General features: G+C 41.2%; 1 protein-coding gene and 1 long non-coding RNA gene across 9 annotated transcripts in view; one reads left to right on the top strand and one right to left on the bottom strand.

Annotated features, from left to right (window-relative positions):
- Positions 1-10,063, bottom strand: part of LOC102747327 (zinc finger protein 677) — a 20,078-nt gene extending 10,015 nt beyond the window's left edge. For 3 of the 8 annotated variants that reach the window (XM_081807658.1, XM_081807655.1, XM_081807654.1), the window contains exon 1: positions 5,705-7,730. In XM_081807658.1, the coding sequence (XP_081663784.1) occupies positions 5,705-5,849 (145 nt within the window). In that variant the 5' untranslated portion in view covers positions 5,850-7,730. Of the gene's footprint in view, positions 1-2,067; positions 5,624-5,681; positions 7,731-9,431 lie in introns of those variants that run through there. The other 5 variants (XM_081807657.1, XM_031017322.2, XM_081807659.1 and 2 more) reach the window with 5 other exon arrangements.
- The window catches only part of LOC145717681 (uncharacterized), a 281,227-nt gene that overhangs the window by 112,329 nt on the left and 152,617 nt on the right, over positions 1-16,281 (top strand). The window lies entirely within an intron of this gene.

Here is a 16,281-nt window from a genome sequence, read left to right as displayed (position 1 = left end):
GCCCTGATTTGTGACCTAGGATGTGATCTATTCTGGAGAATGTTCCATGGGCACTAAAGAAGAATGTGTATTCTGTTGCTCTGGGATGGAATGTTCTGAATATATCTGTGAAGTCCATTTGGTCCAGTGGGTCATTTAAAGTCTTTACTTCCTTGTTGATCTTTTGCTTAGATGATCTGTCCATTTCAGTGAGGGGGATGTTAAATTCCCCTACTATTATTGTATTGTTGTCGATATGTTTGATTTTGTTAATTAATTGCCTTATATAATTGGCTGCTCCCATGTTAGGGGCATAGATATTTAAAACTGTTAGATCTTCTTGTTGGATAGACCCTTTAAGTCGGATATAGTGTCCTTCCTCATCTCTTACTACAGTCTTTGGTTTAAAATCTAATTTGTCTGATATAAAGATTGCCACCCCAGCTTTCTTTTGATGTCCATTAGCATGGTAAATGGTTTTCCACCCTCTCACTTTCAATCTGGAGGTTTCTTTGGGTCCAAAATGAGTCTCTTGCAGACAGCATATCGATGGGTCTTGCTTTTTTATCCAATCTGATACTCTGTGTCTTTTGATTGGGGCATTTAGCCCATTTACATTCAGGGTAACTACTGAAAGATATGAATTTCGTGCCACTGTATTCCAACAGAGCTATTTTCTAACTGTGAAGCAGCCTTTAATAATGCGATCCTGCAGTCACAGAATACATATACTACAGAGTATGTGCCTTGAAAATTTACTAAGACAAACAATATTGAGATGAAACTAATTAAAAAATGAATACAAACATAATATAATGTAGACAAAGGTCAATCACATATTAAACATAGGAGGAGGTCAAGAAGTATTAGTAAAGAAAGGTAAATTTCCAGTACTTGCTATATGTTATACAATGTTCAAAATCTAACAGCATTAACATATTTAAAATATTCTCAAGACACATCATCATATTTCAGATAAAAACAACGGGCCCATCGTGTTTATGTACCCAACACTAATTCACACAGAAAAAAATGTGAAAGCCAAAATTTGAACCTGGGCCTGCAGGCTCAGACCACATGTTCTTGAGCACTAAACATTACTACCCACTCAGGAAGTGAGCAAAGGTCATAGCAAACCCCACCAGCATACAGGGAAATGCTTCAAGAAAACTACAGGAATTGAGTTGTGTTACTAATATCATTACTGACTCATCCCACCTGGATAAGAGCATCTGAGTCATCACTTCCTGAATGTGTTGATTTAGACAGTAACCAGGCATGGTGCTATCCTGAACTAGCTGTCCTCTGGAAGAGAAGGGATCTTTATAAAATGCAGAAGGGGTAAGGATAGGGGGCGCTGAGGAGACTTGGGGGGTCCAAGGGCTCAAAATTAATATGCTAAGGAGAAAACAGTGTGCTTCATCCAGATCAATGAACAGTATGAGGGAAGGTGGAAGAACAGAGCCTGTACTTGCAAATTTATGGGAATACAATTGCACTAGGGCAGTAAAAATCTTTATCTTAGAAGACATGAACTGGGCAAGTGGCACAATACTGACCCATTCTGTGGGAAATGTACTATGGGTGCGGGGGGACGGGAGAGAATGGAAGCAATGAGGAAGGCAATTAGCATGATACGGTGGAAGGAATACAGGTTTACCTCTATTCTAACATCTTCCCTGAAATTTCTCAAATAGGATATCCTGGGCTTTCTATTTATAAGCATTTACTCAAGAGAGTCCTACATATATATTCCATGAGACATGTAAAAAGTGTTCTTAAAAGGCAAGCAAAAGTCTGGACATGGCCATCAAGGGGAGAATGGATGAACTCACTCTACATACACATACAGATGCCATTAAAGTCTGTCAAGAATTCAGCAATGGAGAGTGACATGGATGCAAGATGATGAATCCCTGGTGGGGAGGACAAAGAGTTTGTTGGAGGGAAACAAAGTTAGCAGGTTTTGTCAAGGTCTGAACTTTGGGGGAGATGTGGATAGATTAGCTAAAAAGAAATAACATACCAACCAAATTATTAATTACATAATGTTTTATAAATAGAAATTTACCAATTTGGCGTGCTAACCTTTTTGAGGCTAAGTGTCCTTGTTTGTTATATAAAAATGATAGTGCTTCTTGGGGTGCCCGGGTGGCACAGCTGGTTAAGCATCCAACTCTTGGTTTCAGCTCAAGTCATGATATCAGGATCCTGGGATTGAGCTGCACGTCGGGCTCCATGCTCACTGCAGAGTCTGCTTGAGAGTCTTCCTCTCCCTCTGCCCCTCCTGCTCATGCTCTCTCTTCCTCTTTCTCTCTCTCAAATAAATAAATCTTTAAAAAAATAATAATAGAGCTTCTCTTGCAGCCTCCTCTAATTATCTGAACTCATATATTTGGATCTCTCCACACAATTGCTGGCATAAGGAGACATGAGGTGAGGGACGGTCTTACCATATATAAGTGGATATATAGTCATTATTGTGGATCAATGGAAGTTATGTGTACTTATCCAAAATCAATAAATTCTGACTTTGTTAACTATCACCACAACATAGGCAACCTCAAAGGGAAAATAACTTAATGACACACAGTGAGGAATGGATTTTACTGAAGGGCAGTGTTAGCAGAAGGGGACTGCAGGAGCAGCTTTTGGCAGTGCCACGCAGGAGTTAGATGTGCACAGAGATGGCCAGTAACATAAGGAGTTGGCTGTGGTCAGAGAGCAGGAGAGTACTGACATGTGCGTCAACAAGGACCAGGTGAACTTTTTATGGAACCCAGTTTAAAAGATGAAGATCAAAACAGACTTCAAGTGTTAACTGAAGAATGTAATTTCCAGAACATGAAAAATTTTGTGGAAAACACAACGAGTTATAAGCAATAGTGGTGAGGATGTACATGGAGTGGAAGAGATTGTCTAACTTCCCAATAAAATACAGTGAGAATGTCAAATACTAGTTTAGTATACCAAGATGTATACATGATGAATCTAGACAGGGAAATTAATTATCAGAATAAAGGATTTTGTACCAAAATACAAAAAGTCAGTAAAATTCAAATAAAATCCAAGAAGTTATATTTAGAAAACTTAAAATATACTATAGAAAAAGCAAGATATCCTATATAACAAATTATGGCAAATCAATTTAATGATTTCTGGGATGAACACAGTAATTTAATTAAAAAAATATTTTCTCAAGATACCCAATATTCCCAGGCGCCTGGGTGGCTCAGTTGGTTAAGCGACTGCCTTCGGCTCAGGTCATGATCCCAGAGTCCTGGGATCGAGTCCCACATCGGGCTCCTGGCTCAGCAGGGAGCCTGCTTCTCCCTCTGACCCTCTCCCCTCTCATGCTGTTTCTCTCTCTTTCAAATAAATAAATAAAATCTTAAAAAAAAAAAAAAGATATCCAATACTCCCAATTTTACAAATCCAATCAATCTGAGAAAGAGCTACTTTAATAATAGGTAAATCACGTGAAAGAGAAATAAAGGGACTAAGATAATTTTTTCACAAAATTCAGGAGTTTGAATAGGTTTTGGGGAAACTGTTGCTGAGCCATAACCATCAACACTCAAGAAGCAAATCTTGTAATATATATTTTAAAATATTTACTCCTTGATCCAGCGGCCCACAAACCAGAGCTATAAAACAGAATTCTGAGTGTCATCAAAAATATGTAATTAATGATTAAATTTTTTAAAGTTCATTTTTAATTCATGGAAATGTACATGATGAAAACTGTAGTAGTTTAAACATAACAAATTAGAATTTAAAAATGGAGGCATAATATTGTACACCTGAAACTAATATAACACTGTATGTTAACTATCCTGGAATTAAAAAAAAAAAAGAAAAAAAACATCATTTAACTTCGTAAGTTCCCTCATATGCATCACAATCATATTTGTTTGGAGGAAAGAACACTGTTGCATGCAGCGGGTGAACAATTTGGCACAAACCATAGTTTGGTCAAAGCCTCACAGATAAACGATTGCAACAATGTTCTCCTTGGGATAAGTTCGTACATCTATGATTGCTGGCTCAAAGGGAATAATCATTATATATTTGATCAACATTGCCACACTGCCCTTGAGAGACTCTGTGACACTCCACAAAGAGCAGAAAGAGAACTACAATCACTCATCAGTCAGACTCTCCTGATACTTTCTATCTCAGCCTCCCTCGGACTTGCTGACCACGCCACTCAGTGGCTTAACTGGGCACTTCTGTAAGCAGCAGGACAGCACTGTAGTACATTAATCAAAGTGTTCTTCAAAAATTTTGTTACCCAATAAACCCCCTCCACAGATAAGTCCACCAGAAGTTGTCCATCAACTAAAAGTGGGTTATCACAGCAGAAAAAGAGGATATTTCAGACCCTAGGAAAACATGTTTCAAAAGCAAAATTGCAGACTTAGGAAAATATAAAACCTGTCCGAGCCAAATTTTGTCTGCATCACTAGCCTAGGCAGAGCGCAGGAAGGAGAATAAGGCAAGATAACAGAAGTAAAGCAATGGGGTTCGATTTTGCAGGGTCTTTGAGAAAACCAAGAGATGCTCCCCATGTAGGACTGGGTTTCCAAGAGACAACCTCTCTGTCCACTGTCTGTAGAGTACTGCTGACTAACCATCTCAGAAGATCCACCCCATTGCCTGGTTATACTCTTGATGTGTGGCAAAAGCAGGCCTGACAAAATGGCTAGGAGGCCTTGAGACAATCCCATGCAGCCTTAGGGCCCCAAGTGCAATGGAGGAGGAGCCAATGTTTTCCTATCTCCCAAACACAGGAACTGAGGATGAAACCCGGACAGGTCCTGGAGTCAGGACTGTGGAGGAACTGATGGATCAGCTGGAATCAGATGGCATCAAGTATGGAAGGAGAGACCAGAGGAAAAGAGGACCCCTATGAAACAGCCCTTCTCATCCCTCTCAAAGCCAAGGGACCAAAAAGGTCACAGCAGCCAGATAACAGTGTTGCAGGTCATGATAAAGACTGCCACTGGAATGTCATGTCTGCAGAACAGAGTAATGGGGGAGATTTCCTTTGAGTGCTCACAAGTACTTTTCTTTTCTCCTAGACCTCTCCTCTTTGGGGAATGTTTCTCAAACAATATTTGATGAAGCAGTTTCATCTCTGACCATCTCAGCTGTTACCAGTGTTCACATCTTTGATATAGTCCCACCCACTTGGTTTTTTCTCTACTTTCACCTCACCCTCCACAGCCCTCGGCTCTGTCCCTTGCTCCAAAATGGAGATAACGTTCAGGTCAGAGAGATTCCTGCTCATAAAAAAGGAGAGTTACGTGCTGGGGCTTTTCCAGAATATAATCCCAGCCCTTTGTTCAGCAGAGGACGGAAGATGTTACAGATGGGTCTACACTAATTTCGTCCACTGACTGGCTTAGGAAATATTTTACATATACAGACATCTAGCTCTCTTCTGGAATTACTGACTCAAATGCACGGGAGTAAAACCAGGGAATCCAATACTTTAAAGTTTTGCTACAAGGTTTTGTGATTACTCAAGTGGTAAAAGCAACACTAATCTAGTGAGGAGTGGGCAGATCGTCTGAAGAAAGGAGGAGATGAAAGTCCAGGTGCCACCTCATGAAGCTTTCAATTCAGAGTCAATATAGCTTCAATCACAGTCTAGTAGGGCAGGGGCCCCCAAGAAACTCACTAGGGCAGATCCCAACATTTAGAGGGACATTATCCTCACCCAGGGAGACCAGGTTCCTATAGTTCTCCAACATCACGTCCTTGTACAAGGCCCTCTGAGCAGGGTCCAGGCACTCCCACTCCTCCTGAGAGAATTCTATGGCCACATCCCTGAAGGTCAACAGCACCTGTAACGAAAAACACATTAAACTAAGAGACCACAGGGAGAATTCTTATCTTCACACAAATTATAGGAGAGCGGTGTGAGGATTGATTTGGCTGTGGTGAAAAATCAGTATAAGGTCATTTTGAGCAAATCATATATCCCTAATTTTGTGTTATTATACTTCTCAACCAGAATAAATAAATCCACAAAATCACGGTGCATTCCACAATTTTGTGAACAATAAAATATATAAATAAAAAATGCATCACAAGATGGACTATATAGAAGTGCTAGATAATACATTTTACACACCAATTATTCTCTGATGAGCTACACTATGAGTAGTGTCTTTAAAGATTACAAAGTTGACAGTGCCTTTTAAGAAAGCTTAAAATGTAAGAATGTGATGACGATTATAATGGCAGAAACAAAAAGTTTTTAAACATTCATGATGTGCTAAACATTACTCAAATGCGTATTATTTTGTGTAATAATATTAGAGAAATATCTGTGTCCACCTTATAGAGGAGGCAACTGTCACAGAGACGCTAAGAAACTAGCCTCGGGTCAGATAACTAAGAAATGGCAGAGCCGGCACCTCAACCAGGTGTTCTGAACTTAGAATTGAACCTGAAGAATCACACAGTTAAGTGACAGATACAGTGTTAAAAGTAGTTCTCTACTTTTAACGGGTTTCCTAAGTGAGAAAACATGAAACAAGTTCAAAGCTAAAAACAGGGACCTGCAGAAAATGTCATTATCTATGCATATATGTAGTATTTTATTATTGTTACCACTATTAATTCACTAATGAGTTAGTATAGAAAAAAATTTAAGGCCACGAAAAATTTGTAAAAACAATTTTCAAAGCTTAAAATAAATATAAAAGTTATTTATGAAACAATGCATCTTTTATACACACCATAGGCTTCTGCTCGCATACACCCACACACACATAAACACAATTTCAGTAAAAGTAGTCCTTTCAGACAGATTTTTGGGATGAATTTTTTTTAAATATATCTTTTTTTTTTTACTCGTGTATTTCAGTATTTTTGGTAAAATGGACATTTAGAAATTGTACTTTTTTTTCTTAAAGATTTTATTTATTTATTTGACAGAGAGAGACACAGTGAGAGAGCGAACACAAGCAGGGGGAGTGGGAGAGGGAGAAGCAGGCTTCCCGCCGAGCGGGGAGCCCGATGCGGGGCTCGATCCCAGGACCCTGGGATCATGACCTGAGTTGAAGGCAGACCCTTAACGACTGAGCCACCCAGGCGCCCCTGAAATTGTACTTATTTTTAATTAGGTTGTTGTCAACCTTACTCTGTACTAGCCCAGTTAAAAAAATACAAAAATGAAAATAGAAAACTTTACCTTTTCCACTAAATACCTGTATGTAAATATCAAAATTTTGTCCATTTAAATGTCCATTTAAACATAAGCCAAGTGGAGTTTATCCAATAATAAAACAATGCTTGAAGATTATAAAATTTATTAATATTCTACATTATTTAATAAATTAAAATAGAAAAAAATTATGAAAGCATTAATCTTTTAAGAAATTATTTAATAACTAAAAATCATGCTAAAAAAAAAATTAGAGGCATCAAGTAAGGAAATTCCAGTAAACATCATGATTGACAGTAAACAACAGAAGCATTTCCACTAAAACTGAGGCTGACACAAGGGATGATGGCCAGGACTCCTGCTATTCATCACTGCACACAATGCCTGGACATTGTGAACCACGTGGGATCCATGTGTCTTCATCCAGAGAATGTTTTAATGAGGATCTAAAAGAACAAGCTATCTCTATGTGTATTAGCACAAAAACAACTCCAAGATATGTATACAGAATAAAATACCACAATATAACATTCAATGAAGAATTTTAACTAAAATCTGCTAATGATAGGCAAATGCAGGGTGCCTGGGTGGCTCAGTTGGTTAAGCGACTGCCTTCGGCTCAGGTCATGATCCTGGAGTCCCGGGATCGAGTCCCGCATCAGGCTCCCTGCTCGGCAGGGAGTCTGCTTCTCCCTCTGACCCTCCTCCCTCTCATGCTGTCTCTCATTCTCTCTCTCTCAAATAAATAAATAAAATCTTTAAAAAAAAATGATAGGCAAATGCATTTTTATAAGACATACACTTAATCTTCCACAGAACAGGCAATAGTGATTACAAAGGTGGTGAGTGATGATGGCGGGCATGACAGGGAAGGAGATGTTTTACTTCTTAGTCCAAAATGTGCAACACTGTTTGTGGAGTTTGACCTCAAAACAGATACATGGCATGTAATGTTTAAAACAGGGGCACCTAGGTGGCTCAGTCGTTAAGCGTCTGCCTTCGGCTCAGGTCATGATCCCAGGGTCCTGGGATAGAGCCCCGCATCGGGCTCTCTGCTCAGTGGGAAGCCTACTTCTCCCTCTCCCGCTCCCCCTGCTTGTGTTCCCCCTCTCACTGTGTCTCTCTCTGTCAAATAAATAAATAAAATCTTTTTAAAAAAATGTAATATTTTAGTAACAATTGGTGGAAACAGAATTTGGTTCCATCCACTCTGATGACAAAGACTAATTTTTTGCTCCAATGTAATGGCTGAAACATTTTTAGGTAAAACACCTGCTACACAAAAGTCCCTGAATGAACAAGGGTCTTCATGGGATGGATATGCTGTGAGTGATATTAAAGAACGTACTGTTAAAACAAATTATACAATAAAACATCCTTTATCATTGATATGTTTCAGAACTTCCCACTGCAATCCAAATCATTAATATTTTAGAGACAGAAACATGCTGATTCACTTGTTTGGCTTCAAATGCCTTGTAAAATCAGGGACAATAGGTTTTCCCTTCTCAGTCTTATTTTCCAGCTGTTCCTGCACATTAATATGGCTCATTATTGTGCAGTTCTTTTTTTTTTTCCTTTTTTTTTCAAATTTGTATTTAAGTTCTAGTTAGTTTACATGTAGTGTAATATTGTTTTCAGGAGAACTTAGTGATTCACCGCTTACATGTAACACCCAGTGCTCAACGGGACAAGTGCCCTCCTAAATACCCATCACCCACCTACCTCCCTCCATCACCCCTAAGTTTGTTTTCTATCATTAAGAGTCTTTTATGGTTTGTTTCCTTCTCTCTTTGTTTTTCCCCTTCCCATATGTTCATCTGTTTTATTTCTTAAATTCCACATATGAGTGAAACCATATGATATTTGTCTTTCTCTGCGTGACTTATTTCGCTTAATGCTGTTTTTCTTAATGCAGTTCTTCTTAATGCTGCTCTACAAGGAACTGACAGTGCATTCACATGCAACTCCTAAAACAATCCCCTTTGCCAACCTCACTGACACCAAAGTCCCACCCCCAGTTTCTGATTCACACCAGAGTATGAAACCCTCCCCATGAAAATCCCCCAACAGGGCCTCTTCCCAGGTTCCATGCCTCTGGGTCATGGTGAGATGGAATGTAAGTGGAGATGCGAGGCACTGAGGCAAGGCCGGGGTGAGTTCTAGCAAACGTTAGGCAGGGCCCTTGAGTGCTTGAGAGTACATCACCAAGTCCAAAAAAAAACAGCATTTCAGGAAAGAGAGAAGAAACAACCAAGAATGTGAATTTTACCTGGGAACGCGTCATTTTTGCCTCCTCTTCCTTTCCTCTTCTCCTGGACTTATTTCTCGGATAAGATCAGTCTTGGCAAGTGAACGGTGAGTGCTGAACACAGGCTGTTTAATGCCTAGAATGAACATCCCCCTTCCTGGGACACAACACGAGGACCTCAACACGTAAAAAGACACTCCTCCGCCGCCCACTGCCCCAGGAGGGGCCCGTGAACACAGAGACAGGCCAGCGAGGCGGATTCTCCCCTTTTCCTCGCAACTCACTGCCCGGCTGTGAAGCCCACGCGCTCTGCGGCTGCACCGGCCCTCGGCAAACGCCGCACACAACAGGGCCCCACCCTCCTGGATCCGGGACGGAGGAATGGGAGGGCAGGGAGGCACCCGAAGCGGCGGTCTCCACGAATCGAGGGGCTAGGAGCGGACACGGACGCCGCGGCCCGGCACTACCAGGCCTCGGAACGTCTCACGGCGACGCCGGGACTCATCGTGGGCAGGAAGGCGAGGGCCGCCGCTGTAACCTCCAGAGGAACCCAGTGTGGACGGCTGGAGGCCGTGGGGCCGCGAAGCGCGGGCTTGAAACTGACCATCCGAAATTCAGTCACCCGAACGTTCCTGTCACTCAGCTCAATTCACTTCCGAGTCTGCCGGCAACTGCACACGCGCAGACGGGAGAGGAGGTTACAGGGGGCGGGACTTGGGCAGGGCCGCCAGGAATGGTCGAGACTGGGCAGGAAGCGCGCGTGGGGGCGGGGCGAGCTTGTGGGTCTGTTAGTCCCTTCCGGCTGTGCTTGTTTCTCAGCCTTTTGATCGCTGTGGAGGAGAGCTGCTTCCTGCCTGTTCTAAGTTAATGTTTATAAATTTAAAGTAAAAGAGTAGAGTTATGAGGGCCGCTTGTATTAGAGGCGGAGGTATTCTCAACAAGTTGAGAATGGCTAAATGGCTAAATTCAAAATCTTTTGGTGCGAGCAGGTGGAGATGTGTGTCTTGCAAGTGGTGGAAACTGGAATGTGATCACTCAGGTGATCCGTCGGGACGAAGCCTCTCCTTGGACCTGCTTACAACAGGGCAGCTGGCTTCCCCCAGGGCAAGTGGTTCAGGAAAGAAAGGGAATCTCAGGGGGAATCCATTATCTTTCATAACCTAACCTCAGAAATGACAGACTGTTACTTCTGCCAGATTCTGCTGGGTCACACAGGCTCTCCTGTAATTGCCGCAGCTCAGGCAACCAGCTGTCCTGCTTTTCCCTGGCCTGACCAGGTTCCTGAGAAACAGGACTTTTCGTCCTAAAACTGGGAAAGTCCTGGGCAAACTGGGCCAGCGGAGCACACTAGCTGATGTGCCACTCACCTTTGCAGCCACACTCCACCCAGTCTGTTTTCTCTCCTTCCCTCCTCTTCTTTTCCCCACCTCCACCCCTTCTGTGTTCTCTCCTCTCCTTTGCTCCCCTTCTCTTCCTTTTTTGTCACCTCCAGGTGTGAAGAGAGGGTGGAAAACATACTCCTGGCCTGGGTCCTAGTGACAACTTTGGCCAACAAAGAATGGAGAGGTGGGTGTCACCCTCAAATGTGTAGAGCTTGTCAGGGGGCATGACAGGGAATAAAAGCTGAATATGAGAAGCAAGCCCTCAGAAGTTCTTCTAACGTGAAAACAAACACAAGCCAGACAGGCTCTTCCCACTTTGGGCCATCCTTGTGTCCCAATACCTGCAGTTGGTACCCCCACCCAGGATGTTCACAGACACTTACTGCCTGTGGGATGGGGTGGGTGGTCAATTATTCCATTACCAACCAACTCATCAATTGATGGAATTAACGAAGTTAATGTAAGGTGTTTCCCGGAGGTCCCCAAACAGAGTGAGGTGATAAAGGGTCTGCCTACTGTAGCAAACTGACAGAAATTTGAGAAGGAACATACTGTGGGCTTTAAGACTAGGTTACAACATCTATTTGGCTAGCAGAAATCTCATCCATTAGACAACAGCCAAAGCTGTGCTTTGTTTAGATGCTGTGAAAATTAATAATGAGAAACCTCACTAAAATGGAGTTAGGAACTTTTGGCAGGGGGAGCTCTCATGCCCTACCCCTCCTGATCAATTGCAGACCCAATAGGAAAAGACGGACTTGACCTTGCACTTGGATACCACTCTACTACTCTAATCCCCCCAATCTGGGCAACAGCTCAGCCAATGAAAAGCTGCCATACTTTGAACTCCCAGTTGACACCAATGGGCTGTTAGTTTGTTATGGCCTTTCCAACTTAACCCTTTTCTCCTTAAAAAGCATATCTTAAAAACAAACAAACAAACAATCTCTCCTTTGTTCCCCATTCTTGCTTAGGGTTTTGCAGTAGCTTGTTTGTCCCAGATTGCAATTCTCTTTTATTCTCAAATAAACCCATCTTTTGTTGTAAAATAACCAGCAGTTTTTATTTTTAAGGTTAACAATGCTAAATTTTATCCCTACATGTGTGGGAAACACAACCCTACAGGAAGCAAACACGCAGAAAGAAATGTGGTGGCACTGAGGGGCAGCTGCCATTACAGGTCATCTTCTAATGGGAGGAGGAAAAAGATGTGCGTGGTAGGATTTGTTGGTGCAGAGTTTAGTAAAATCCAGTCTGTTTCTAACTTGAACATGGTGGAGAAAGGTGGAAAGGTGATGCGGCTAAGTGGCCACGAGCCACGCTGGGACCGTTGTGAACTTTATCTTTGGAAGAAGAGTTCATTAAACTCAACCCACCAGCTAGAAAATAAAGATGATGATGAGAAACCTGACCTTACCTTGAATCACCAGGGACCATGGGACCATAGTCTGCTAAATTAATCAGGGTGAAGAATGAAGCAGCACAGACTATCCTGGTGACATGTGTGAAGCTGGCATGCTGGTACCAACAAATTCTCTGTACAAGAGCCCTGTATGACCCATGAAAAAAGTAGATGGCTCATGGAGACGAACAACAGACTACTGAAGCTTAAATAAAGCAATGCCACCCATAGCATCAGCAGTCCCCCACATGATTCCAACAGGGCAAGAATTTCAGCAGGCTAAAGGAGACTGGTCCTCACTGATTGTGCAAATGTTTCTTTTCTTAGCCTTATCTCAGAAAAGAGCTAACTACAGTTTAGTTTCATGTAAGAAGGATCATAGTTTACGTTTGCTCCATTGCCACAATTACTTGAATTCACCAGTTAGCTGTCTCAATTTGGTTAGAAGGGATTTGGCTTTAATATAGGTCCTGAGTGTAATAATACGCTATATTGATGATATAAGAATTTCAGAAACTGAAGAATAAGCTAGGTAGAACTGACCTAAATGCATTAGTGGCACCAAGAGACTCGTTAAATCCAAAAGATCTAGGGACTTGCCCAAATGGTGAAATTGTTAGGAATATTCTGGGCAGAAGCCACCCATGATGATTCACAGATGACTAAAAAGAAACTGATATCTTTACCTACCCCTAGAACTAAACAAGAAGTCCACTGTTTGGTCTATTTGCACTGGGGAAGATGCATATTCTACATCTGGGAATATTGCTAACTCCTAGCCATGAAACTGATTCCCAAAGGAGTCCATATTTGAATTAGGACCTAATAATGACAGGTCATTTCTGGTTTATAAAAAGTAGTGTCTCTCAATCTCTGTCTGTCCTTGGACCCCTGTGATCCATTCAGAAATGATTTGGGGAATGGTTGCAATGTATAGCAATGCAAATTGGAATTAATGGCAAAAGCCTTTGAGTGCCACCTAGTGGTGATCACTAAGATTTGGGACCAGAAAATTTTTGGATGCTGGGGTATGATATATACCATCTGACATAGTTACTAGCTTGCTACTGGGTGTTAATTAAGATGACCCCTGGGACTGAAGGACACAAAATAATATTGAGACATGAAATTCTGATCAGGTTTTGGACAATGTTGGAGAAACGCTGTACTATGGGATGCAGTGCCCATAAGTATTCCATAATGAAAAGGAAACCATTTTTACAAGAGCATCTACAGGGGGAATGCAAGCAGGCAGCCATCGTATCCACAGTCAGAAACCTCTTTTCTCATAGGAACAACTTTAGAATCCTCTGAGTTGCTGCCAGAGCCTACGGTCACTTGTTTTTGTGGATGGAAATCTATTAAACAGAATAGGGGTAAATGATGGGTTTCTGACAACCAGTAGGCATCTTACAGTGGGTCTGAATTCCCCTGGAAACTGCCACACCCTGAGCCTAGGAAGGCAATGGGAAACCCAATGACATACTCAAACTCAATTTCATCTAGGTGTAACTACTATGCATTTAACTCTAGTATGGGGGACTCAACATTTTTGGATACAAAACGTGTAACACCCGCACATACATACACATATGTTGGTGGGCCTTTATTCGTATTGCATTGAGTTCATAAATTACTATTGTTAAGAATTTATATATTCGTGTCATAATGTCCTCTCATTGACAAAGATGATCTTTATTCAAGTCTTTCTCATATCCCTTCACTCTGACACTAACTTTCTTTGAGACTTGTCCCACATAGATAATCTAAGATATTCCCTTCATCTCAAGATCCTTAATTTAATCACATCTCAAGCAGGCTCCGCACTGAGTGTGGAGCCCAACATGGAGCTCAACTTCATGACCCGAGATCATGACCTGAGCTGAAATCAAGATTCAGATGCTTAACCGACTGAGCCACCCAGGCACTCCCACACATATTTACCTATTTTAAAAATGCAGAAAAATTAATATACATTTATACTCTACCCCTCTAATTCTGAAAAGTCTATAGCTATAGTCCAGAGAAGATTCATAGCCACAAACCTTTAATAGCATTCTATTTTGAGAAACATCTATATTTTTCAGTTTGATGAGTGAAATCACCATGTCACTGCTGTTTGCTTTTCACTCTCTCTAGTAAAAACTAAATCAAAGGTTATTAAATGTTTATTGAGCATTTTCACTTATTCTGCAAAGTGCCTGGTTATATTTTTGTCTACTTTTAAACTTTCCTCAATTTTATAGATTTCAGTTAGTCCTGACTTTATTGTAAGATATTTAATCCAATATAGATATTGTTGTTTTACATACTATTACATTTATTTTATATAGTTTGTATATTATCACTTTGAACATTCCACTAGTATCTTGGAATCTTCATATGTAATTATATACATGATAATATAATTATTATGTATCATATAATTACATCTATATAATTATACATTATATGTACATAACATGTATATAATTTTTATGAAGTAAAAATAAAATCATTCCCCTATTGAACCCAGCATTTTGACCTTTGCTTATTTCTTTATTACATAATGAAATAAATATTAATATTTTTCTACGTTTTTTTTTTAAAGATTTTATTTATTTATTTGAGAGAGAGAGAATGAGAGAGAGCAAGCACACGAGAGGGGGGAGGGTCAGAGGGAGAAGCAGACTCCCCGTCGAGCAGGGAGCCCGATGCGGGACTCGATCCTGGGACTCCAGGATCATGACCTGAGCCGAAGGCAGTCGCTTAACCAACTGAGCCACCCAGGCGCCCTTTTCTACGTTTTTTTACATTTTAAGTTATTATGGATTTCATCCATGCAGACTTCATTTTACTACATATGTGAGGTAAAGAACAGCTCTCCCCTCACCTGCCTTCATTTCTACTCTGTGCTCCCTGGGCCCCACAGCTCTTATAGATATGGCATAGCCATTTATCATCCCAGTGGAAAGGGCAATTCAAATCAGTTTAAACCCATGATAGGAGTTCAAATCATACTAAGCAAAAATGGACAGAGTTAAAGTGAGAAACAGGTGAATTCACAACAGCAGGGTAAGAATATAATATCCCGAACTCATGAACTAATATAACAAATAGATTTTTTTTTTTATTTAATCTGTAAGACCGGGAAGCCTGGGTGGCTCAGTCAGTTAAGCATCTGCCTTTGGCTCAGGTCATGATCCCAGGGTTCCGGGATCTAGTCCCTCATCGGGCTCCTTGCTCAGTGGGGAGCCTGTTTCTCCCCCTGCCTGCCGTTCCTCCTGCTTGTGCTCTCTCTCTCTGACAAATAAATAAATAAAATCTTTTTTTAAAAATCTGTAAGAATGCAGGAAATGTGAACAACCCATTCACCATCTTGACCTAATGGACAAATACACATCTCTGTCCCCATCAGTGAAAAATCTACTTGTTTTTTTTCCCATGTGTATGTATTATAGCTACTAAAATTGATTACATGTTGGGCTATAAAGAAAACTTCAGCAGATTCTGATAGACTGATATCATCCAGAGTGTTTTCTAATGACAGTAAAATTAGACTATAAATCAATAAATATCAAGAAAATTCCCAACTGCTCCGAAATTTAAAAGCTTGCCTTTATCTAACCAATCCACCAAACAATACCTCTCAACATAAATTAGAAAGCATTTCAAACTGAATATTAAAAAATATATAAATAGGGGCATCTGGGTGGCTCAGTTGGTTAAGTGTCACTGTCTGCCTTCAGCTCAGGTCAGCTCAGGGGCGGGATCGAGCCCCACGTCTGGCTCCCTGCTCCGGAGAAGCAGAGCTCCCTGCTTGTCCCTCTCCCTCTGCCCCTCCCCCTGCTTGTGCTCTCTTTCTTTCTCTCTCTCAAATAAATAAATAAAATCTTTTAAAATATAAAAAGTGGAGGGGCACCTGGGTGGCTCAGTTGTTAGGCGTCTGCCTTCAGCTCAGGTCATGATTCCTGAGTCCTGGGATCGAGCCCTGCATCGGGCTCCCTGCTCCGCGGGAAGCCTGCTTCCCCCTCTCCCACTCCCCCTGCTTGTGTTCCCGCTCTCGCTGTGTCTCTCTCTGTCAAATAAATAAATAAAATCTTCAAAA

The sequence above is a fragment of the Leptonychotes weddellii genome, chromosome 16, assembly GCF_054177405.1.
Source record: "Leptonychotes weddellii isolate Sample4059 chromosome 16, ASM5417740v2, whole genome shotgun sequence".
Taxonomy (NCBI): domain Eukaryota; kingdom Metazoa; phylum Chordata; class Mammalia; order Carnivora; family Phocidae; genus Leptonychotes; species Leptonychotes weddellii.
This window is presented reverse-complemented; position numbering and strand designations above follow the sequence as displayed.